The 26,801-nt window shown below is 39.2% G+C and overlaps 1 protein-coding gene across 1 annotated transcript in view; it reads right to left on the bottom strand.

Annotated features, from left to right (window-relative positions):
- MSRA (methionine sulfoxide reductase A) overlaps window positions 1-26,801 on the bottom strand; it is a 290,363-nt gene that overhangs the window by 79,779 nt on the left and 183,783 nt on the right. Inside the window, exon 5 of the mRNA XM_072857751.1 lies at window positions 15,042-15,148. Within this exon, the coding sequence (XP_072713852.1) occupies window positions 15,042-15,148 (107 nt within the window). The remainder of the gene's footprint in view (window positions 1-15,041; window positions 15,149-26,801) is intronic.

Raw genomic sequence — 26,801 nt, 5'->3', positions numbered from 1 at the left:
ACACAGGACATTTCATAGCAGCAATGCCCCACGGTGAGCAGTGGCACACGAGCCATGACGTTGCAACCTGAATGACAATCCTCACGGGTTTTTCAGCTGAGAAACACAAACCGTATTCTGATTGCATTACATAAAGAATTTTAAAAAGTGAAGAAGCAGCAGAAGTGGGCTCTGTATTTTATTCAACTCACTGTACCTGAAGTGAGCCAACTCAGAATCCCGGTGTTTATAGCTGGGGGGACGGAGGAGCGAAGAAGCCACAGATGATATGGCAGGATGCTAATTCAGGCCTCTTAATGAATTCAGAGCCAGAACAAATCAAAGAAGAACTGTGCTTAAAATAAAAAAAACAGCTACAGGTGTAGATTGTGAACTGGCATTATCCTCTCTTGTTTAAAAAATGACATGGTAATTCTAATGACAAACTATGTTATAAATAGACACTTAATTATAATATCTTAGGTCTGGCATCTGCATTTTCACCATCTGAAAGGCAGAAGCCGAGGACCATTTGCTGCAAAATTGGAGACCTAAACAAGACAAAGGAAACACGGAGTGAAGTTCAACCAAACCCGCAATCTGCTGTTCTTCACACCCTCCACTTGACTATTGTCCTTCAGCCACTTCATGGTGGAGGAGAAAGCAAATGCCCCTGGCCCCAGATGCCCCAGCAGCTGCCGGCCACGGGAGCGACCTAACTCTTGGGGCACCCTCTCCGAACACATCCCAGCCTACTGGCCGAGGGCGAACGGCTGTTGTGCACCTGAATCTGGCCACTTTGGCCTTTTTCTTCCTCCTCTCCTGACCTGGTCCGCGGGTCCGCTGGCTACCGCAGCTACCATAGAAACCAAAGTGCTGCTCTGCAGCACACGGAGCAGATGTCATGCGAAGCAAGATGAATGCGATGTGGCGAGGGGAGTGGATGCAAGAGGAGGAGGAGGAGGGAAAGCAGAATCACACGTTCAGAATTAAATGTTCCCACCAGAGGGAGTGAGTCATTTTTGAAGTAAGTGCAAAGCTGCAATATTTTTTTCCTACGCCCTCAACGCGCATCCGCAAACACGGACGTACAAATAAATGTGCTTTCATCTCTTTTGCACAGGTGCTCGAGTCGCCCGTGCTTTGCTCTCTAATGAAAGCTGTGATTTTCTCGTGATACTAAATTAATGCCTGACCTAAAACAAGTACCCAAGCCAGAACTGTGCTGTCATTTCAAAAACGCCCTGTAAAGCTTTCTCCCTTCCTCTCCTTCCAGGATAGTGCAGAAATATGACATTGTATAAAGTCAATTATGTATTAGACAGGCATTCTATGGCAAAAAGTCACTCCATTTTTAAGACTAACAAGCCGTAATTCAGACGTGCATTGCGTTTTAACTCAAAGTAAAAAATAGTAACAACCGGTCTGGAGCAGTGTTTGATTTCCTCTGATCTTACCATTCAAAGTTAATATCTTTACCTCAAGTTTTGTTGTTTTTTTTTTTTAATTCACAAAAGGCCACTCTTAATATTATGATCTTCTCCCAACACAAGCACTATTCCCCCTTCTTCCTTCCCTCAGTATGTCTTGTACATATCTAATTCACTCTGCCTAACGCACCTTACTGATATTTGTTGAAACATTGTCTTGCAATGAAATTTTGGAGGGGGAAAGTCGTATTCTTTCTATTTGCAAAATGAGAATTAGATCCCATCGATTTCTGTGGTCCCTGTCCCGTGTCAAGCATTGAGTGTGACAACGGTGAAGAGCTCACTCTGCAAGGTGCTGAGCGCTCATGATTGCCATGGGTATCAATGCGGCTGAAGATGCTCAGCAAGTTCAAGACATGAAACCATGAACTCTCATGGGCCTTCAATATCTCCGCACGTGCAAGTGGACCTGCACACAACCAACAATCAGCCCCTGTGGATGCCAGTGAAGATTTCTGCTCCAAGACGGAAGCATAATTTTCAAATAAATGGGATTAAATATTTGCCAAGCCCTCCTTCAGCTGGACTGCGTGATGAAGTCACAATTATACACAGCAACACAGCAGAAAATGATGCCCAAAAAACAATGTCTATTTCTGTAGACTGTATATATTTAAATGATGGGCCATCATTTATCCGTCTCCCTCCCAAAACTCACTTGGTAAATAATGGTCATACAGACAATGTGCATCTTCATCTTTTCTGTAGCAAAATACAAAAAACCAACAGAATCCCCTGTTGTAATCTACAAACAGCGGTAGGATAATTCTGCTTTATCTGAGATATAAAACAGTGCTCTGTGGTTTACACAAATGTGGGCACACCACTTTAGGACGCTCATATGACAAGAAACCTGGTGGGTTGTGTTGCACACAAAGAGAAAGGAAAGCAAGCTCCTGCATGTCATGCCATTGCAAACGTGCTGCGAGGCCACTAGAGGGCAATGAAAGAAATCAGGTTTTCCTCCAGCCCTGTTAAATCCCCTCATTTCCCACTGAAGGTTTATCCTATAATAATATATCATGGGATAATGGGGAATTTTTTTCCCCATGATTGTTGGCACATAAAATAGCAACGATGTATATATAATGGCAAGAAGAGTTGGATGAAAAATAATCGTGCAAGATATAATTAGCTGATTGAGATAAAAATAAAAAAAATATTACAGAAAGTAAAATGAGGGAGATGATATTAGAAGTGCACATTTGTGTGTGTATGTGGACAAGGAGGAGGGATGCTACAATCCCTCACTGAAATTTTCTACCTCCTCTTTTTTCAGAATTTTTCTTTGAGTGTTTTAAGCTGCATGAAACTTTACCTTTTGGGCTGAAAGTTGTCATCAAATTGTATTTGCTGGAGGCAATTAATTTTCCAAATTTTCTAGGATAACTGTTCAGCCATTTCTGAGCCATACAACTGGGGAAAATATTGTATTTTCCATATGAAAAAAAAATCTGGGACGCTTTCTTTCAGGAATTCAAAAACTGTGCCTTGAAGTTTGCAGTTGGGAGTTCTTCAGCATGAAGAACTGGCTAATAAACCCGAAGTTGTCTAATTTTTCAACGTTTTAGAAACGTGGTTTTCACACAATCAGTGGATGGTTAGTATTGAATATTCCGAAAGAGGGAATGAGCACTGGTTTCCTGCAGCACTTCAAAAGGGACAAGTAAGACAACACACACAACACTGACAATTTGTACTTGGTTAACAACAAAAACAAACAAAAAAATGAAACAACATTCAAATGGTAAGGAATATAATTAGTGCCAATCAACATGTTTTTGTAGAAAACAGGTCAAATAGAAACCCAACCTCTTTCTTTGATGAGATTACAAGTTTAGCTGATAAAGGAAACTTTGTAGATACAATACAGTTAACATTTCATGTTTGATTTAGTACCTTATAACTATTTTAATTAAAAAAGAAGTGCTGCACAGTATCAATACAGCAAATGAAAACTGGATTAAGATGGACTTTCACCAGAATTGTTATGAAGCGCAGTGATCACGCCTTAGAAATAATAATAAAATTAGTGCTGGTAAAACTGGAAGATCACATGAAGGTCAGAGTGACAGCAAATGCTGATAACGCCGGGGCTCTCACACTGCACAACTGAGACCATTATAATATAGTTAAACCCTGAATTCTACATCTAGGAAGGTGAAATCCAAAAATTTTGCATCTAGGAACAAAGAATAAAGGCACATCTACAGAAACATGTGTATAAACAGCAGTGTGCCCAGGGAGGTAATTTGACCTTTATTTACGTCATTGATTAAGTTCGTTCTGTGATATTGTATCCAGTTCTGGTATCCATTTTTTCCCAGAAAAAAGAAAGCTGATTTTAAAAGACAAAAACGTCGAGAAAGCTCAAAACTAAATTTAAAAATCTTTCTGGTGAAAGTCACTGATATGAGAACATTGATATATAAAGCTACAATTTTGACTACACACATTTCCTGATAAAAAATAATTAGTTGAATAACACTGACTGTTCTCCTGAGGAGACGGTGCATCCGTGGCTTCCACTGTCAGTCACCTGCTGGTACAAATATATACCTTCACCTAGTTTAAGCTGCTGGCTATGGGTCTTCATTATGCCTTTCCCTACTAGCTTACAAAGTGGATACGGGTAAAAGAGTTTTTCTTCTATGAACACCTTAAATACAGTTCCTTCAAAAATTGAAAAAGACGTGGTTTAACTGAGTCATCTAAAAATATCCAAAGCAAAGGAGAAAGGAACAGCCAGAATGGAAATATATTAACCTCAATAAGCCATAGGAAGCTGGTTGCTTGGGGAAAGGTCAGGACCAAAAACTACAGAGCAAAAAGTCCTGGGGGCTGGGAGCACTGTGTCACTGAAGATGATTTCTCCGTCTTTGATGACACCTTCTGCAGTGGCCCAGCAGAGCACACACCTACGTGGTCCTGCAGTAGGAGGTATCTTGGGATGCTTCGGGCAGCAGGAAGAGGGAATATATTTTGTCCACCTTGATATGTTGAGTAGTTAAATTTACTTTTAGATCCTGTGTCTAAATGGCATGTAATAAAGGTCAGCTAGAAAAAATACAAGTTTATCTTTGTCTGCAAGGATAAAGAGAAGAGCAGATTTTTCAGAAACATAGGCCTCAGGAAGAAAGTGGAAAATTTGAAGACTGGGGAAAATGTGGAGCTAGGAAGAAAGGGATGTGGGGCAAGGTCAAATGATAGAAGATCCTGGAAAGCAAAAGAGCCAGGAAACAATGTGGGGAGGAAACAAACTACAAAGAAGGGCTGAAATAAACTTGGGAGTGGAAAAATGAAGAGAGAAAGGCAAAAGAACTGATTTTTCTACAACAGCTCAAATGTGGGCTTTGCTTGATCTTGTTTGTCAGCACTGCATGGTGTGAGTGCAGACATCCATCTAGCTGGTACTGCACCAGTTAGGGTCATAAGCCCTGCAGCATAAAATGACAAAATTACTAGCTACAAAGCCACTGAATAAAATCAGTCAAAGTCATAGAAGCGAGATTCCTGAACTGAAATTTTTGTAAAATAGGACTGAACTCAGGCAAATCCCATCCCTCCATGTCCTCGGACACACTCAAATATTTAGGGATAGCAGCATCTGTCCAGCATGTTTCCCCCTTTGAGTTTCACAGCAGTTCTTAACAAAATATCTCTATATATTCCTATATGCTGTGTACAAATGATTTACATACAGGCTTAAGCCCATTGATACACCATTGAGATACTTATATTAGTATCTGTTGTAACTCCTCGCTTTCTTGGGAATGACAGACATGCATTAGCACAAAGAGAAGCGTCCTGGCTTTTCCTAGCTGGGTTGGTTTTAATGTCTGCAATCCTACAGAGCCCTAGCACAAGACTGATAATACGCTCGATGCTATTGCCTATCAACCAACAAGCCCATTTTGAACTCTTTCTTAAATCTAGCTCTTACTGAAATCAGTAGACATCCTGGATCTAAAAGAAAAAAAGATTAGTCTACAAGCAATCTGTGGAAGTCAATAAAGGAGAAAAAGATCTCGATGCACAAAGATCACAAGATCAAAACAGACATGACAATGTTGCTTGCTAAAGCATGCTCTGATTTTTCTTTCCAGGAAGTATCGACTTGTTTTCCCAAAAGCTGAGAGCTATATTTGACTGAGTGGCATACTTCAAACAGGAAATAATACACAGAATTCTCTGACAATTCATTGGGGAACAAAAATGCTGAAATTAAAGAAATTCCTGGGCCAAATTTTTATCTCAATTTCATTACTGGAAATCCAAAGTAATTCCATTGATTCTAATGATGTTGCTCTGGATTTGCAGCTGTACGGCTGATCTGCATTGGGTCCTGCGAGAAAATCTTGAGAGTTATTTAAGCAAATGCTAACATCAGTTAGAAAGCAACCTCATCAGGCTATGACAATTGTCGATACATGCTGTAGTACACCCGGTTATCAAATTGTTTGAACCTGAGTGCTTAAGCAGACACTCCTATGTCCATATTTAGATACCCAAGCAGCATATTTTGTAAATGTTGAGTATCTGTCGTTTCCATGTGTGAGCTTTGTGGAGGTCAGAACTTTTTGAAGTGCCATTATGTTCTTATATCTGACTTGAAAAGCCGTGTTTCAGATAAATTTTTGGCTTTATATTTTAGGGTTGGATAAACCGTGGAAAAGTGTTCCATGAGTACTTACTTGAATTCTGGCTTAGGCACAATTTTGTCACCAAGAAAACTTGAGGTTTGAATAGTGTTCTTTGGATCCCATAGCTTTGCACTAAGGATAAGCAAACTGTTCGGATAGCAGAAGTAATGCTCCCAGACTTCACCATGCTCATTAAAAATGCATGTGTGATTAAAAAAAAAAAAAAAAAAAGGCTTTTTGTTTCATTTTTTAATTTGTATGGAAACTATAAACCACGCCAACCCCTCTCCCGCTCTCCAGATCAATGCAGAGTCCCACTACAAGCCTTATCTTTCACCTGGACATGGACAGATTAAAAGGCCAGAGCAGAATTAAGACACAACATTCTCAACACATCTCGAGATCCAACACATCTTGAGATGATTTCTCAGTTTTTGTTTCCTGGAAATTTTTGCTTAAGTCAGTTTCAAGGGCTACATTTAACCCAAAGACAACAAGATCTGACATAGAACAGCAACAGCTAATCATAATCATCTTTCTTTTGGCTTGACCTTCTTCTAGACTATTTTATCATGTCCTCCCCATAACTAATCTCTTAGTTAAACTAAGCTCCTTGAGAGCTTCCTTAAGAGAAGGAACTATATCCTGTTTCCTGTAAATCACTGTGTATACTTAAACCATCATTATTAATATCATTATCAAATTTATGCTCCTGACATTTAATATGCCTGTGAAACTTTTAGAGTGCTATAACAGATGCATAATCAAGAACAAGAATTTCAAAAGCCTGAACTAGAAGCCCTTCAGAATGATCCTAGATGCCATCGGACCACGTGGGAACACATTTACAGGCTGAGGTAAAGGCATTTAGCTTCAGTGTGTTGGCATCATTACAGCCTCCGCTATGTTGCCTTACCACTGATAGGACCTAGGACACGTAGGAGATCTGTGCCCAGCTGGAGTGGCAGCTGGAGGCCAGGTCAGATAGGGTAGGACAGCCCAAATGGCACTAGACTCCTGGAGGCAAGTCACCTTAGCCCTTTAAATCTTCATCTTCTGGATCAGCATGGAGATCTGCCCTGAAGATTGAGAATTCATCTGCTTAAGTATATGAAAACTTGATGTCCAGACAAATTGAGGATGTTTTTACATTACTGGTAAGCTGAACAGAGCAAGCAATACAAAGCAGGAAATGTTTTATTTACAACCCATTCTTGAAGTCAAATCTATTTGATATTTACATTAGTTTATTGTAGCGCAATTTCTAATATTAGTTTAAATGTCCAATATAAGTGTTAGCTTGAAGCACTGGCTTCACATTCACAGTACAATAAAGCAAATGGCTTCTTTGCTGAACTCCGTGACCTCCCAGATGAAAAAATGATTGTAAAATAGAAAGTATGGTTTCATAATGTTGTTCATAGTTCTAACTTCAAATGCATGATTAGCTGTATTTGCAACAGTCAAAGGGCTAAGTGAAATGCCCGGCCCTTGATCAAATGAACAGCATACATGCAGAATCGAAAGCTAAAAAAAAATCTTGCCTTCTTGAGCATTGATAAAAGCAAGCAACATGTGCATCCAGGGAAACAGAAATAGTATGCAGTTTGTAGCATGCTGCACTCAGCGTAGAACAGCGGCACTTCTCCTCTGCCTCGGTGAATTTTGAGAGGTGTCCTTAGTCCTCCTGTGCTTTCCAGGGATGCTCATTTGTGTTTTCATATGGACATACACATCCTGTACATTTCATTGTTTCAAAATAAAGTCATCTTGGTGGTGAGGTTAGAATGTTTTTCCTCCCACATGAGATGAGGTTCTACAGCACAGAAATGTAGGAAAATTTATTAAGAAAGAAAAGTCAGATGAACAATAACTATAATCTTGAGCGAACTCTGATGTTGTATGTTATGGCTGCAAAGAAAACCATAGGGTCCTGACCATGTCTATCATAACAGAATTCCCTGTCAAAAAGGTAGAAAAAATAGACACAGCAGAGAACCATAAAACTTTATAAATGCATCATGTAGATGCATTTCAGCATAAATTCAACAAAGAAAGCACAAGTGCGATGTTAATCAGTGTTGACAACAGGACAGGTCATCTCACAGACATATTTATTCTAAAAAACTCAAACAAGCCAACTACAGTATCCTTAGTACATGCCATTAAAGCTTTTATCTTCTTGCCGCTGTCATCAAGAAATGCAATCAAAAGTGTGTATTAGTTTTGAGCTATCTTTCTGCTGCAAGGTGACCAAATTTTCCTGGAGTGACAAAGAAGTCAAATTTTCTGCACTTTAAGGTAATATGAAAAGAGTTAGCAACTGTTCACACAAAACCTCCTCATCCGTAGCTGAATGCAGCTCTCTCAGAGAGGGATGAACATAAAAAGGGTATCTCTGTAGCACAGATGAGTGATTGCAAAATAAATAATGGCTTAGCTTATCAGATCAGGTTTGCTTATTTTCATAAGAACTACCACCATCAATCAGGAATCAAGTAGCTACTATTCACATCAGAGTGAAGCAAAGATAATTCGATACGTAAAGCTCTGAAACAGACATAATTTGAAGAGAAGTAAGCAGGTGTTATTTTTTTATCGACTCTATTGTATTGCTTTAATAACAACAACCTACTTTTTAAAAGAGCTATTTAACTTTTCCCAGCCAAAAAACATGTGAAGAACTGTCTCCCAGCCAAAGCGTGTTCTAAACTCACACAGCATGTTACGTAAAACCATGGCTGAATGTTGTAAATTCACTCCACAAGGCATTCCTTCCCGCAATTAAAAACTCAGAACTGTCGACCCTGTAGGTCTGTAAACAGTCCTTCCTCCAGCCTTGACAACTACGATGCTGACCACTTCATTTCCTTGCAGATTTGTGCTCCAAAGCTCATTGCGTTGTCCAGGAAACTCCAGCTTTTAAATGTCTCCTCTTTTCTGTGATACCAAATATAAATATAATGGTTTTGCTGGTGTGTTCCCACATCATCCTACAGCAAGCTCATGGAAGTTTCACAATCTCTCTTAGGCTGCTGAACTGCAGAGACTGTTGCCTCTTACGCTGGCCAGTACTAATTCCCTCTTTCCCTTACTCTGCAGAACGCATCCATCCACCACAACCTGGTTTACACCTGGTGAGGTCCACATGTGAGTGAGGTATCTGAACTTCCCTTACAGTCACAAGAAATCAGGGTGTGCCTAAAAGCAGCTACCTAAATATAGGCATTTAGTGCTATTTGAGGTGCCCAGGGTATTTCAGATATCTACACAGGACTGGCAGATATGATACAGCCCCATAGGGATATTTGTGTGTTGTAGAGTGGCAGCTGTAGGTCGGCTGAGATACACTAGGGCTTCCCCAACAGCACGAGGTGTGCACAACTGAATCAGGCCCTGGGAACGTGTCCCATGGCTGAGCACACACTCCATTTTTGCGTAAATGTGAACTCCCAGGTCAGTGGTTAGTTGAGTCACAGAATCACAGAATCACAGAATCGTATAGGTTGGAAAAGACCTTTAAGATCACTGAGTCCAACCGTAAACCTAACGCTACCAAGCCCACCACTACACCATGTCCCTAAGCACCTCATCCAAACGTCTTTTAAATACCTCCAGGGATGGAGTCCTTCCAGTGGAGTGTAGTACTGCTGGTGCAAGCGCTTCTACTTGACGAGGAAATAAGAGAGCTTCAACCACTGGCCAGCAGCTGGTTTTCAGCTCTCGGCAAAGACATGGTATCTGACTATCCCACCACAGAGGAACTTCATGAAAACTACCGAAGCCAATCTCAGGGTTAATTCAATGTGTTCCCAGACCTCCTGTGAGCAATTTCAGGAGCAGGAGTGCTATCATGTAACTGTAGCCACACTGAAATTTGCCCATTGCAAATGAATGATAGCATTGTAAATCCACAACTGTGTAAAATAATATTCATCCTTATTCTTCCCATGGTCATCCATGATTTATCATGTAACTGTTTGGGGCTTTAAAAGTTAAAAAAATAACAAAACAAAAAACCCACCCCCCAAAAAAAAACCTCCCATGACTGTAAAACTCATGCAGAACAAAAAAACCAGAAGCACGAACAGAGAAAAATCAAGGGTGCTTCAGGTTCAGATGCTCCAACACCTACATCTGTGAAACCAAACAGTACATTTGAAGTTACCAGTTGAAGGATTCCCTTCTCAGCTGCCTGTAAGTACATATGCAATAAAGCATATGGGTAAAACTAACCCACTGTACAAATATATTAGCTCTTGTGGAGTGGGAATTTAGTCCAGCTTAGCAATCCTTTGGCTGCTTGATTCAAAAAGAAATTTTAGATGTTTGGTCAAATTCATGTTCTTCAGGCCAAGTTTTTGGTTAAATTAACAGAAAATGCTGTTTGACAAAATGCAACGAAAAATGACTATTTGACGAAGTCAAGGATAGTTTCAGTCATTTAACTGAGCATCTTCTTCAGACCTTCACAGAAACATATTTGCTATGGCTGCAGTGTGATCCAGTCTCTCCTCTGAGCATCATATACTGTTCCCTTCAAGATCTCCAGAAAGTCTACCCACCTACGGTTTTATAGGTCCCGACATTTCTGCGAAGCGACTGGAAGAGATATTTCTCCAGACTAATAGATTGGGCACTGGGTTATTTTCAACTGCCTGGATTTTTTATATTTATACTAAATTTTAATTTTTAAATTTAATCTCTTCACCTCTTAAGAAGTTCACTTAAGAAGTTCACTTAAGAAGTGAACTTAAGAAGTTCACCTCTTTTTGAACTTCTTAAACATATTTGCAGACCCCAAAGCAAACAATTAGCATTGCTTCTTTCTTTTTTTTTCTTTGTAACTCTGGCTTTGGTGCAGACATTGTTTTATTTGATTTGTTTTCTCAATCTGTTGACCAGCTGGTTTCGATTTCAGAGAGGATTTCTATCAATCAGCATCACAACCTACTCCTGCAGAGAAACTTTCCAAGATTACACCCTTACAGTCCAAATCATAAAAACAATGTATTACATTACTCCTAGTGAAGCTCCACCCATTTCTAAGAAAAAAAAAAAAGTTACTTCTGTACTTCCTCTACATTTCCTATATGTTCAGTAAAAAAAAACTTCATTCCAGTTCTCTGGACTTTACTAAAGACCACATTTTTCATGTCTTCACAAAATCTCAACATTTCTATACTTCTGTCTCTTTGAGCCCTTATAACTCTCTCCAGATTACAACTATAAAAGCAAATGATAGCAACTCTCCCCACCAACTTCTCTTGGCTATAACAAATCAGGAGCTTATTACTTGCTTGTCACCCACCACCTCTGTCAAAAGCTCGAGACTCAATTCGTTCATATTTAGTCATAGAGAGGCCCTTTAGTTGCTTTGTGGAAGGATCTTCTCCTGCCAAATATTTGCTTTTTTAACAAAGTAATAGACCTGCATTTTGCTCTCTGTGCACAGCGTTCATTGTCAGTGCTGTCCTACATGAGGATGCAGAGATGTTGTCATTTTTGGGATGCTACCTTAATATAAGCCAAACATGGAGGGGAGGGACTCAGTATATTCTTGGAGCCTGAAAACCCAGTGTTAGCGCTTGACAAAACAAATGCAGGCCTCCGATTCAGTAAAAATAAATACAAATGTCTTCCTACCCTGATTTCACTATTTGGATTATTGCCTAGATAATTCATTTGAAAACCAAATCCAGCCTAGCAACTGCCTTGAAAATTGAGTAACCTCAGGTTCAACTGTATTAAAAAACTTCAGCTTCAGGCAAAACTGATGGAACAGCTCATTCGCAGTACTTTCACCAAGCCCTGGCCCTCATTTTATGTTTTTCTGATTACACTTACATTGTGTTACAACTTACCAGCAGCACTATTGTATTATAATATATATTACCACTAGCCGACTCTGACTGTATGCATTCAGCTTCATCAACAGCTAAAGACGCATGGCTCAATGCATATTCATTGCTGTATTGCCATTTCTCAGCTGTTAAAACAGCTGCATGAATCAGCAACAAGTTTCACAACTTAAAATAGATGTAACCCTGCAGGATACTTGGGCTCAATGCGCATTTTGATTCTCACTCGTAAGCTGGTAGGAGTTAGGGACGTGGTGCACTTAACTACAGTATTTCTCCACTCAAGCATAGCACTACCCTAAAGGTGTAAGCTACATTAGCGTTTCAGGTTGGAACAGAAGTGTGCTTTCGTAATAAATCTCCTGATCATTGTCACTTATCATGCTTTGGTTCACTTCACAGAGTGGTCTTGGGATGAATGAACCCAATTCCTTTTGATGGAGCTAAACCAGAAATGCACCACTGACTTCCATCTGCTAGTGGCACATGGTTCAGAGGACCAAACCACAGGTACTGAAAAGCAAACCCTCTTGAAATGCACATAGTGTGTTCTGGGTCCTCAATACAAACTGTTTTGTTCCGCAGGTCCGCTCCTCTCAGCCCATACTGCTTGCTAAATGTAGACAGAGCTGCACATGGCTATCTGGCTTCTAGAGAGGAGCTAGTGCTTCAGGCTAGCCTGTCATGGAGGCAGGAATTCATGATATAAACCTCGGGGCTGGATGGTTTTTATCCTCAGTGAACAAAAATGTTTCCTTTAAGTTAACAATCATATCTGGCTTTATGAAAAAAAAAACCAACCATCTAGCAAACACATAATTTTCTGTTTGGAGGACATTCTTAACTCTCCTCCAGGTCCTCAGCTCAAAAAGACATCTAAGAGCACATGTTCAATTATTCAGTCAACAAGCAAATAAACTACCTTTGCTTTTATTCATTTGCTATGTCAAAACCCTGTAGAGTCACTCATACATGTTGCAGTTATTGTACTTTTAATATTTGTTAGTTCTTTCCCTGTTTGGGGTATGCACCACTGCTTATCATGGAAAATCTCCACACGTTTTTATCTGTCATTATCAGGTGCACAGATATGCGTGTGTCACTGCCAGAAGAGCTTGGTATTTATTTGAAATTACTGCAATAATAAGGAAAGTGGTTGTATTACATTTACATTAAAATAATGTAAAATATTTAATATGAAAAGGGATTCCTGAACATATTGTTTGCTCAGTATGCTTCCAATACAACCATTCTACTGCTGCTGCAATGCCACAGTAGATAATATTGTAGATATTGTTGTTGATAATATGCAGAAACCACATATCCTCTAGGAATTTCAGTACATATTTGCTGTGTTTCCTTAGTTGGCAACACAGTCCCTTCCTTCCCCTTACTTCAGTGCAAAAACAAACTCTACATGTGATCACTTGCAGAGTTCTGCCTAATTATATAAATGTACTAATTATACACACTTTTCAAATGGTGATAGACTTCAAAGTAGGTAAATTTTAAATTGTGCCATTAAGAAAATCTATTTGATGATGGAAATTTCTGTAATATCATGTTGCAATCTTCTACATTGTAATTTTGTTTTCAAGTCAGTATTAATTTAATGACAAATAACAGCCAAGAATAGAGTTGGGAAAGCAAACTGAAAGCTGTAAGATTTACAGTGTGATATTGGTCAGCAGATGTTAACAAAAAGGATCAAAAACAATTTGGAAAAGCAATGGATCTAAGGTAAACAGTGAGTAGAAAGAAGTTCTGCATGACAAATATGAATACCGAACCTTCAGAAACCACTCTGTTAACAAAGATAAACACCTGCAAGACTGACTTATCCCCATGTGTTCAGCTACTCCTGAGAAAATATATATGTCATTGAACACTTAATTTACATGCACAGTTATCACACTGCTAAGAACGACTTGCAAATTAGTTGCTTGCAGTTCAGAGCATCTCTTTGCATGCAAAATAACGCCAACTGCATGGACAAACCAGCCCTACAGGTACACACATGGCTCAGCCCACCAATGTCATACACACATCTGTGAAACCAAACTGCCACACAAGACTTCAGCACGTGCACCTCCTTCTCGTACGCTGGTACATGCTTCTGACTGATACGCCCTCACTCTTCAAAACACAGTTCTTTACCTTTAACATTAGATATTCACCACAAACTCTGGCTCTTCAACATAACTCGAGTGAAGTTATAGTACAAGTAAATGCATGAAAGCTGATATTCTTTTAGCACTACTTCATAGTTACTCGGTCTATTGCCCTGATGTCCTAGGTTAGTATTTTGTTTCATATAAGTTATAAGAATTTATATATCTCTGCTGTAGAATCTGGATCTTGCATTGTCAAGACCACTAGGCAGATCAGACAGCAATTACAATGCAGCAACGCTCTAGGACGCTAATCCCTCTGCCGTTAGTTAAATAATAGCTTATGTGGCAGGGAAGAGACAATCCATCTTCACTGAAAAATAGGACTGTGTATAGAAAGGGAAATGGTCGATCTTCTCTCACACAAATCCTAGTGTCAAAACAAATAGTCTTACTAAGTCCCGGGCTGTCACATTTAATCAAAGACATTTATGGAATGGCTTGATAGAAGCATCTTATAAGCAGCAGGTGGGTCATCCTGAGTTACCAAGCTCAAATATTGATCAGGACTTTCCCCCAGCACTCAAGAACTCCTAAGCCAGAGATTTTGGCTACAACCTTCAGAGTATGGAGTTCAGATGCACTTGAATAGCTTTAAGATCACAGATTTTTACTCTGGTGCACCCACGTAAAAAATACTCCAGAAGAGATTAAAACTATCTCTGCACAAGTAACTATTTTTCTTTCTGCACAGTTATAAAATGACTCACGTACAAAAAAAACACTTCACAAAAGTTGGAATTTATAGCAAATATGATGCAAGTTCAGTACTGGAATGAGGAGCTCCAGTAGCAACACGGGGACAATGCGCAGCACAAGAAGTGATTTTTTGCTAATTGGTGACATCCTTGACCTTCGATCATACGTGAAGCAATTCCACGCCCTGCCCAATGTTACCTTTTGATATTCTTCCTTAGATCTCAAGGCAGCTTCCATCTGTTCCTGAGAAAACGTGTAGATGGCCGAGCGATACTGTGTGCCAAAGTCATTACCTTGTCGCATTCCTGGGGAGAGAGAAAACACAGCACACCATGAGGATCATCCTCCCTACCTGACTGGGCTGCAGGCATAAATCCAACAGACCTAAATTTAGGACATCCCCTACACGTAGATTAGCATGGTCTCTTACGTGCATACTCAGTAGGTATTTTTAGGAAGGCCAAGTCTTTCTTTGGTTAAATAGTCCTGAGGAGATTCAACTCTGATATCTCCTTTTAAATGACATGCAAATGAAATGTGAGCATTTTACATTTTGGTACATCACACAGTAGTCAAATACAGATGTAAAACCTTAAATAATCAAGCTGCAGTTACTGTAATCAAGGTACTCTTAAAATATTTATTTTGAACCATGCAAATGGCTACAAAAAAAAGTTTATTTTACCAAGTGCTTAAAAATTTTCTTGTGCTGGAGGAGTACATCTTAATGGGAGAAAGGTTCAAAATACCCTTGGAGATAACTGGCTATTCTTCTCTATTCACAAAGCAATGATCTTGCTAAAAGACTAGTATGCATGTATTGCTGAATTAACTCTGAAGTTATCTGTTCCTACCATCATCACCACTAGTTATGGAGAGAAGGAATGACTCTTACAAAGCTCTCAAATCTGAGCTCCAAAGAGGACTCCGATAGAGAATTATGCTAAGGAGAAGGTTTGGAGAAAGTCTGGCTGCGTTAGTACTGTTATAGAGTGAGTAATGCTTAGGAACAGCAACCCTTTCACAATTTTTTTCAGTTTGGGAGAAGTAGAAAACAAAGATATATACATATTCTCTACTAAATTCTATTTGCAACCTACATGTGGATAATATGAATGGCAAAAGTATATAATACTGTTTATATCTAACATTAGGATCTAATGTTATATACTCCTAATTATACGTACTCAGTAACTCCTTGAAATTATATCATGAGTAATTTTCATACAAGGATTAGCCCCTTTACTGCTGATATACATAATCCCTTCAAAAGACTAGTTGTATGAAGTTGTTCATGTACAAATTTCCAAAATACGAGATGGATTCTATCTATGAAACTATAAAATAATGGGCCAAAGCAGAGGGAAGTTTATTATCCCCGTAGGTGACTAGCTCACATATGGTTTGGCATTATGCAGTCCTAGGCAGCCACGCTGGCCAAAGGCATTGCTGCCTCTCATCGCTATCCATTCCCATTCCCTCAGGCAGCGGTACCGCAAGCCAGCTTTGCTGTGGATCATTCCATAAAGTCAAACAGCAGCCTTAGAGAGGAGCTTTAGCGTTAAGAATGATCTGGAGGTGCAGCTTAGCAACTGCAATTGCAGTTTTTGTCTTTTGTAACCTTGCTCCCAACAGAACAGAACTTTTTGCTTTGCTGTAATAAAATGTATTAATTTTGAGTTTGTCTGGTGTTTTATGTGAACTTGGATGAGTGAAAAAGCTGGAGTGACTGCAACCCAAGACAAACTGGAAATCGTCAAGATTTGTCTTTTGATGGCCACTAGGCTACAGGAGCCCCTTTGAAGACTGCCATCAACCCTCAGGACTATGGAGATGAAACAGAGAAAAACTGTAGGTCCTGATACCCCCCTAGCAAAGGGCAGAGGGTAGAGAAAGAGCCTGTGATAGTGGGGGAAAAGATGCCATCAACATAGTACTACTCATTAAACCATGATAACTTTTAACCCTCTTGTACTTTCCAAGGGAACAGAAAAATGGTTTAAAGGATAGCACAATAAACAAATGAAATCTGGCTGAAATATTTATGAACTGGAAGATGCAGAAATGTTTTCAAAGATGCATTTGGACAAAAAGTCCATTCAGTGACCAACAGTATACAGGAGTGAATGTGATTCCAAAAAATGTTACGGAGTTTTCTGATGATTTGGGTTACTTTTTAACTGCTAAAATGTTACATTATTACACATAAGAACAACAACTACTTTCTTCATCAATACTTAATAGTGTGGTCTGCTAGGCAGAGAATATTTTGCTCATTTCTTTGTGAGTTATTTTAGGGTGGTAGGGAGCTCTTGTAAACCAGTGCTACTGAATAGTTACGCATAAAATGAATACAGGCCAGTAAAGCATTAGTTTTGCCAGGATATGTTAATGCTGATTGATGTTTGAGCTTAAGCATTAGCATTCTACAAATCTATTTATTGCTTAACAAACTACTTAACAACCGACTAGGGAGTAGATTACAAAAATCTCTATAAATGGAGGATCACAATATAGTATGCCAGTTTCTAGCATGCATTTCAAGAGTATGAGTTCAGCATGAGCTCATGTGCACAGTGCTCTGAGTAAGAAGATAAACAAGATTATTTAATATATGCACCTGCCACCATTACCCAGTAATAGGGAAGTGGTCAGCTTAATTAATTCATTAAAGAGAAGGTTAAGAGGAGAACTGACTCTGATTTACAAATATGTATATAGAGAAATAACCTGAGAAATAAGGCTCTTTAGTCTTGCCAAAGTTGCTTAACTAGGTAGAGCAACTGAAAGCCAAAGTATACAAAATCCAGATGGGAAATAAGGCAACATTCAAATAGTGAAGCACATTTCTCACTGAAACAATGCACCTAAGGCCACATCCCTTTCCGGAGGTCTTCACATCAAGGATATACATTTTCCCCAAAGATATACCAAAGCTCAAAGAGCTGTACAAGGTCAGTGATGAAATTACAGAGTTAAAGCTAAGGAGGCGGTCAGACTGTGCGATAGTAACAGCCTCCCCTGGTGCTCAAGGGTTGGCTTGCACTGTTAAACCATCCACTAGCTATGAAGAAGACTGAACAGCTATTGTAAGTGTTACCCCAAACTGGAGCTTTAATGTGATCGATTACCTAAGCTAAAATAACATTTAATTTTACTTGTTACTTAAATCAATTTGTACCTAAATCTCCCGCAATAACTAGCTAATACACATGTAGCTAAGCCACAAAGACTACAAGATACAAAAATAAAATAAATTCTGTGTGTATAGACATAATCAATTGTTACTGTTGCTGTTGTTATTTGCAATGTACTTCACATGTGCAAACTTACTTCTCAAGGGTCCGTCACTGATTTTTTAAAACCCTCTGGCAAGTCTTACTTGTTGAGATTCACTAATTCAATGAGTAGCAAACAAGGCAAAAAATTTAATTTAATAAACAACTTTGGTAGGATGATTGCGCTTAACAATCTCGTCTTTGTCTGAAAGGAAGTCTACTAAATAAAAAATGATCTCTGCTTGGCTATCTAAAAATTCCACAATGTCATCTGCAGTTAACTTTCCTTCCTTTTCTGAAATGTCTTTCTTATTTTCTCTATCATGACATTCTGTCCCTCTCTGTTAACATAACACCACAGTTATATATGTTAAGTTTCAGACAAGAATGAGAAAATACAAATATTTAATTTAATAAAGATGCTATAAATATTGGAAGGTATTACATGCTGCTAAATCAAAAGCCATTCTTACAAGGGATTGTCAACATTGCTGCCACTGATTCTAGCTATGCTGGATGCACATTAGACTCCCAAAAAGTTTTCTGCTGAGACTACGAGCCAAACTTTGATCTTCGGTGCACCAGAATGGTTCCACGAAAGTCAAGAAATTTGTTTTAAGTTTATAATAATACAACTAAAATCAGAAATAATCTCCACAAGCTTCAAGTCAGTCACCTTGCCTACAAGGTCCCAGGTAATTAAATAGGATTTAACTTAGACACATTTGTTAAACACCCTTCAAAACCAGTATCTATTGCAAATTGTAATCATACATTATAAAAACATTGAGATTTGCAAGTACTTTGAATGACCACTATCTTTATTACATTTTCACATAAAAATGAATAAAGCTCTTGACATTATGGATTGGATGGATTAAAGCAATATTTGTTATCACTAATTGATACATTTCAGGATCAGATTTCCCATAAAAATTCTCTACAAAGAATTTTATTAGAATAAGACTTCTTTTGTCACTTGTGCAAAACTCCATTTTTAAGAGATGCATAGGATTTTGCTTTAATTCCAAATCAAACCAGTGAATCAGGTTTGTCTAAATCTTCACTACTGGAAGAAGGAATATTCCTACAGAACATCAGCTGCACATCTTCAGAGCAGCTGGGTCTTCTAGGCCGAGGAATGCTGATTGTGTACAAGTGTTCTTCTGCAAGATGTCTTAAAGTCACTCTCTGTGCAAAACCTGCCAATTTAGGGACAGAATTTAGGGTAGATCCAGAAGATAGCTTTTTTCCTCAAGGATATAATATATGGTGAAATCTGTAAGTAGGGCATGAACCTCCTTTTCATTCTAGGCTGAGTTGATAACCAGGTTGCTTCTTGAAGATGTTAACAAAATATATTAACACTGAGGAATGAGGTCTCTGACAGGAAGGAAGACTTTCACCAACTCTTTCAGAAACTTTGCAATGAAAGAATGAAATAACACAGAAAAAAGCCTTTTCTGCAGCTGTAATGACCAGTAGATACACTCTGAGTGATCTCAAGCTCATTTCCCTCCAACAGGCAGTTTGAGGAAAAACTGAAGGAGGCCTGAAAGCAGAATGTCATCTTACATGTAGCATCAGACCTGGTCCACTTGTCACAAAGCACACCCAGAGGACTTGTTCCCAGTGTTGACCAGAATCTCTATAACTAGAGACAACCAGGCAGACTTTCAAGGGCTACCCAATGTCCCTGCCATGATGTGGAGGAAGCCAAAGCCTAGGTGATTTACCTGATTTGTATCTCACGTAAGAAGGTTCAGAGCAGAGGCAAGTCCTTGACCTCCATGTCAGGTCCTCCAGGACTCTGACACCAGAACCCCCTTGGCCAGCTCCGGGTTTGCAAGATCACCCCATTTCACCTGGCTGTGCTTTACTATTGTCAATGGTGCCAGACAGTAACTGGCAAAAAGGCAAATATCTGTCTCCCTGACCCAGTGATCAGGAACACATCCAACAGTAACAGGAATAAATATAACCTGGAGTCAAAAGGCTAGCACTTGCTGTTGATACCTGAGACAAAGACCATGCTGAGAACAGCCTTAAAATCTCTCATCAAAGAGATGTTTAGATAGAGAGGTTGATTTTATAACTGACAGAAAAGCATAGAATCTGCACCTCTCTGTCAAGATACAAAACCATGTGGTTTTAGATATGGTTGCATGGTGCCAAAGAATATAAGTCCAAAGCACAGTGCCTATGTGAGCACTGGCCAGTCCTTGTAAGCTCTTGTCTCTGGAGAAGCAGTGAGGATGAGGGCATTTGGAGCTCTAAATGTGTTTAGATCTTGGGCATGGATCATATTTAGGAATTTCACTTTGGCTGACCAAGGCACCTCAGTGGTTCTCAGCCTGGACCACTCTAGAGAACATAAAATTTCCTCACTGTGCCAGCAGAGACCTGAACCCAATTAATCAAAAAATGCTCTCAAGACCTGAGCGCTTGCTCTGACTTATATGAAGCAGAAATGTGTGGCCACAGGATGGTAGATGGAAAGCACAGGGAGCTCTGATGGTCTCCCAGATCCTGCAAAAGGAACGATTCCCAGGTTGAGATTGCCATGCAATACAAACACATTGCCACTGGGAAAACAATTATTTGCCAAAATGTAGAAAACAGTCAAAGAAATGGCTCTAAAAAGCCCTCTCACCAACACTTTGATATCTTCTGATGCACCTGGGTAGCAATGACTTAGTTTTGGTCTCCCCCATATTCTTTAGCATCGAAGTAGTAAATACTACCTCTCCTTTGATTTCAATGATCAGAATATATGAAACCATCCCTGATTCTAGTCAGCTGGTCAGTGCTTTTGCCTTCATAGTTTCTATACCTTGTCAAAACTACAGCGTCTTCTTGGCCGGGGCAAAGAGTTGCCCCTTTAAAGCAGTTACAATGCTGTTACGCTACAGTTTGAGTTTCTGTGGAGATGCATCTTAGGTAGGTCATTGTCCTTCCTGTCAACTCCAGAATATCTTGAGGTCAATATGAAATAGGAATATCCACAGCATTAATAAAAACACATATTTCCCAGTACTATACTTGCCTTTTTTTTTGCTTTAGAAATGGAGAATTAATTGCAAACAAGCAGATTTGTTTCAAAACAGTGATTTTTTTAATATATTACCTACAGAAGGCTAAAGCAAAATATACTTTATTTATTTTATTAGCTAAATCAGGGATTTCTTTTGAAGGCTCAACCCTCTAATGACTTGAAAGTAATACTTATACAACACTCCTTATCTTCTCTCCATTTAAAAATAATAAAAAAATATAATGGCATCATTCGTCAAACTGGCTATTCTCAGAGGATCCCAAGCATAATGGAGATAAATGACTAAGGTCTGTTAGACTCTTCTGTGCCACCCAGTGAAATTTTAAAGGGCAGTTCATAGCTCTTATTTTTATCATAATTTTTTCTGTGATTTATAGACTTTTCTGCAGCTGTCACTTATTTTCTTATACCCGCAGAAGCCTGATATACTGATTGGTCATTTTCTTTTCCCCAATCAATCCTTGCTGAGTTAAGACTAATAAAACTCCTTCTTCCAGCTCATCATATAATTATTTAGTAAAAATCAATTGCACCATGTCACCCTAGCTTGATGTCATCATTCACTGTAATGATTACATCTATACAGCTTAAAAGTTGCCAAGGGAAAGTAAAACTCTTTATAGCATATGATTAAAGGAGAAAAATGTTAATAGAAAAGAAGTTAGTTACAGTGCTGTGGATTGAGAGTTCTTGATGATTTTCAAGGTGCTGGGGTGCAGGAAGGATAAATGAAATATAAAAGAGTTTCTTCAGAAGGTTACAATACATTAATGAGCTTGTACATATTAAAGAAAACTTTTATACTGTCAATAGACCAAAAGGTTTACAAAGCTTTCAATAGACATGGTTTCCAGTGTCAAGGAGGAAACTACAGTTTTGGTCTTCCCCGTTTGCTTTGGGATCAAGACAGCAAATACTAGCTGTCCCTATTAATTCTGACTTGCACATATACTTAGAACATCATGGCTACAGCAATGTTTATACTAATTTACGTCAGCTGCAAAAATGTCTAGTCTTTAACCTTCCTCAAACCACCAGATTACCGGTTTTCTGGTGTAGCTTTGAAGCTAAAACAGAATCACAGTTGCTGAGGTTGGGAGGGACTTGTGGAGGTCTCTAGTCCAACACCCCTGCTCAAAATAGCGTCAGCTAGAGCAGGTTGTCCAGGGCCTTGTCCAGTCCAGTTTTGACCATGTCCAAGGACAAAGACATTACAAAATACTTACTTCCTTAAGATTTCCAGCGCTGGCGTAAATAAGCTTGTTGATGATGGTCAATACTACACTCACTGTATGAAATAACAATAGCTCTTTAAGTAGAAAGTTCTCTTTCAGAGAACAGATTCTTCATTAATGCCATAACATACCAGAAACACTGATGGAGACACAGGAGAACACTCTTTTACCAATGACATCCATCACTCTTTTACCAATGACATTTTGTGGGAATGGGATGAGTTGCTGCCACCAATTTGCTGCAACAAGAAATCTTGTCTGTGCCCACCATCAATGTCCAAGATGTTGCTACAACAAAACCAAAATAACAGTGAAAAAGAGCAGCTTTGTAAAGCTTTGATTTTTGTGGAACCTGCCACGACAGTAATGTCCCTCTCTCGGTGTGGCCAGGCTTGACTCTGACCTATGCCACGCAGCTACATGACACCTCTGCCTTCTCCCCAGAGCTGTATCAGTGATACCTGCTCCGCCTTTCTGTGTAGATGTGAGGAGGAAGGCCTTCTTCCTCTCTTCCAGCAAAATACCAGAGAAGAACTGAGATGCAGAAGGTGTGCAACCGGGTTTGTGAGACAAGGGGAGGAACAGCCAAGAAAAGAGGTCCCATGGGATTGGGTTAAAAGGAAATAGTCCCAGCGCTACCCTGTAATGAAATGTATTTTCCTGCCAGGCCTTCTACAGCTTCCTCATCTCTTACGCAATTTCCCATCCCAACTCACTGGGGAGGAGTGCAGTTAGTACAGTGACAGAGAGAGAGAGTAGTCCATCACTATCTGTAGACCCTAATGACACCCTCTCTAAAAGGTTTAACAGCATTGCAATGCCAAAAACCATCATAATATGACCACATTGGACAATGCCCTTAATAATATACTTTAACTTTTGGTCAGCCCTGAAGCGGTCAGGCAGTTGGACTAGATGATCGTTGTAGGTCCCTTCCAACTGAATGAATTTCTTTGCTTTTCTTTGCTTTGCTTTGCTTTGCTTTGCTTTTTTCTTTGCTTTGCTTTGCTTTCCTTTGCTTTTCTATTCTGGTCTAGTCTAGTCTAGATTGGACATAAGGAAGAAATTGTTTACAAGAGGGTGGTGAGACACTGGCCCAGGTTGCCCAGAGAAGTTGTGGATGCCCCATCCCTGGAAATGTTCAAGGTCAGTTTGGACGGGGCTTTGAGCAATGTGATCTAGTGAAAGACATCCCTGCCCAGGGCAGAAGGGTTGGACTAGATGATCTTTGAAGGTCCCTCCCAACCAAAACCATTCTGTGATTCTGTAATTCACATACCATCATCACACCATACTAAATTGGTAAGGACCACCCTAGCATCTGCTGGGAAAAGTCATCCAAGAACTAGAAGCTGACAAGAGAAGCACTCTCAGGAGATTCTTCACCTCCTTCTTCTCCCATCTGGAATAAATCTCTCCTGCCCCTCTGCATTCTCCAAACCCATTTCCTGGGCATTGGTCTCTCTAGTTTTGGCAGCCTGCTTTACATCCAATATAAAATAAAGGGGCAACTTTCAGAATGCATAACTCTGCAGTGGTAGGTTTTAAGTTCAATCCAGCAAAATGCCCACCTTTTTCTCTGCTTCCAACTTTTATCTGGTGCTTGTCGATATGCTAGGGTTTTTTTTCCAGTAAAGGAGAAGCACCAATATCACAAGTATTTCATGCAGGTCAATAACTATTGTTTTCCCCTTAGTTGTTCACAGAGACATTCCCATATGGTATATCAGGGACTTTATGCAGGCCTCCAACATTATCAGATTTGGACCATAAAGAGTTATCATGTCTCTCTTTTGTCCATTAGTGGAAATGACAAGCTGTCCTCAAGAAGGGGTGGTAGTATACCAGCCTAGGCTCTATCTCTGACCAATTCTCTTTGCTTTTTATCAGCATTATTATTCAATAGTTATAAAATGCATCACAGTGCTTCTCAAGATAGTTCAAATATTTTACAAAACTAGAAAGGCTGAATGAAGACTTGATTTGAAAGAAGACTTGATTTGAAAGAAGAGTTCCCTGTATGCTTCATTATTTATTAATTCATTCAGATATAACATTGCTTAAATGCATTTTTGAATGCTCTTTGACCTCTGCAGGAAGTGCATGATCTACTTGAGCCCACAAAAAAACACAGGTTAGTTTTTGATGAGTGTCACAAAGCTTAAGTATCAAATGTCACTGGCAGACAGGAATTTTAATCCATTTCTAATTATTAATTGAAAATACATCTTTACCAGTAGTGCATAGAACAGGTAAATAGAATGGTGAATATATACATAAGTTATCCTTAATGGCATTAAACTTATTGTAGGCGACTTTTTTTTACTTAACTTTAATCAAAAGTCAAATGATTAGTTTTAGACAAGTTTTTAGACTTTTTCTGTCATAAACAGACATTAGGCCCTTTCAGAGGTGCCTTCTCTTAAAAATCTGTCTTAGGGTTGGAGGAACTTAGGATGGGAGTGAAATCTTTTAACAGTATTTATTGCTGCAGCTGGAACTAAGCTTCCAGTTTAGGTGACCAAAAGCTGACCAAACATAGGTGCCTAATTTGGGGTGAGTCAACCGTGTTGACTAGATCTCCACTGAAAATCATGGGAGCTGAGACACTCCATGCCTGTGGAAACATCGAAAGTTAGGGGGCTTTATCTCAGTCTTTATCCCACCTGACATGTCTATGCTGGTCAGACAAATCTGACCGAAGATCTCGATAGTTTTCAAAACCAAATAACTGCATAGAGCAGAGATGTCTGGAAGAAACTGGAGGACATGAAACAGGGTATAAAGGAGCCCCACATTTTCTAAAGCACAACTGGAAGACAGGCAGACCGCGCAAGAGGATCTGGCGTGGCAAAAGACATTTCTGTTCAGGCATCTGAAATGGGCCCTCATTGCCTCTTTTCTTCATGGACTAGCTGTGTTGTGATGCTTTAAAAAAGCTGGACAACTACTGATCTTGTGATAAAATATAATTAAGAAATAGAGCAATTCAGATCAGGTGCTACATAGAGCTCAGCTATGGAATCACACACATTTGCTATTGTTCTCTTTATGTGCCTTCTCCTTTCTCTTCATTTATCTGTTGCTCACTAATGTCTTGCCTAAATTTAGGCATGTGTTAAGACTATGAATCTAAACCTAGTATGATCCACCAGGTGTTGTTGCAATAGTAATAAAAATAATTAGTGATAATAAAAATAACAGTGTTGTCATTTGCTTTTATCAGCAGATAAACTCATGGGACACTGCTCTCTCAAAACACAGACAAGTATGCTCTTATAAATATGCGAGAGAAAATTGCAGGGAGAGAAAAACAGTCATTCACTGAAAATATTGTTGTTTAGAATAGAGTCGGCTTTGACCTCTTGTACCTAATTATACATGAAAACAAAGATTAAAAGCCTACTAATAATCACCATAAACTATGATTAATGATGCCATGCTTCAGTGCCTCAGATTTCTAGACCCAAGTACAGTAAATTCACCAGTGGGTTATTTGAAGAAGAAAAGAATATTTGGTATTACTTTGTTTTGACTTTGTCTATTGCTTTCCTTGCATAAAGATTAGGAACAGTCCATCAAAAAAGTCTGCAGAAAAAGACCTTCTGAGGGTGCTCTTTTCTAATTCTATAAATACACATGCACATCCAGCTGCTGTTATTCACACCACATACCCATGGATCTTTAGACTTCATGGATATTTGAAAGCTACTGAAGACAGTCCTAAGCATTGAGAAGTCCAGATTTTCCTTCAGAAGTTAAAAATCAACACGCCTGAATTAAAATGAAGATTCCCTTCCTTATCCCTTCCTCTTCCTCTCCTCAATTACAAACACAGCTATGCTATAATTACAAAATAACCCAGAAGTGATCCCAAGGATGACCGTAAGAGAATAAAAGCATTTTCCAAAGTTGTTCTTAGCAGATACAAGCATTATGAACAAAAGGAATCTCTTCAGGTTAGTGCTGGGTTCACGTTTCCCACAGTGTACGAGTCACAGTGTCATCTTCAATGGCACAAAAGACTGATGCCATGGCTTTTCTCATCTTCAGGGAATGATTCTATTACTGACTGTAGCAATACAAAAAGATAATTTTTAGTAGTTCTGGAGAACTGGTTAACACACCGTTGTTATATACAAAATAAATAAGCTAAAAGTAGTTGAAAGGTAAGAAGGAATCAGAGCCCAGAAGGACTTTTACCCTTGAGCCAGAATTGATTCAGCACCACTCACTTCATAACACAAACTGTTCAGCCACCTCAGCAACCACTGCACTGGCTAATAATCCCCTTCATTAAAAAAGATGCAGAGTCAAACCTCAGCTTTTCCCTGTGATATGGAAAAACAACATCTCCTAAACTGGAAATATAGGTCAGAAAAATTCTATT

Source organism: Ciconia boyciana, chromosome 3 (genome assembly GCF_034638445.1).
Source record: "Ciconia boyciana chromosome 3, ASM3463844v1, whole genome shotgun sequence".
NCBI lineage: Eukaryota > Metazoa > Chordata > Aves > Ciconiiformes > Ciconiidae > Ciconia > Ciconia boyciana.
The sequence above is the reverse complement of the archived record's forward strand: the minus strand, read 5'-3'. Positions and strand labels throughout refer to the sequence as shown.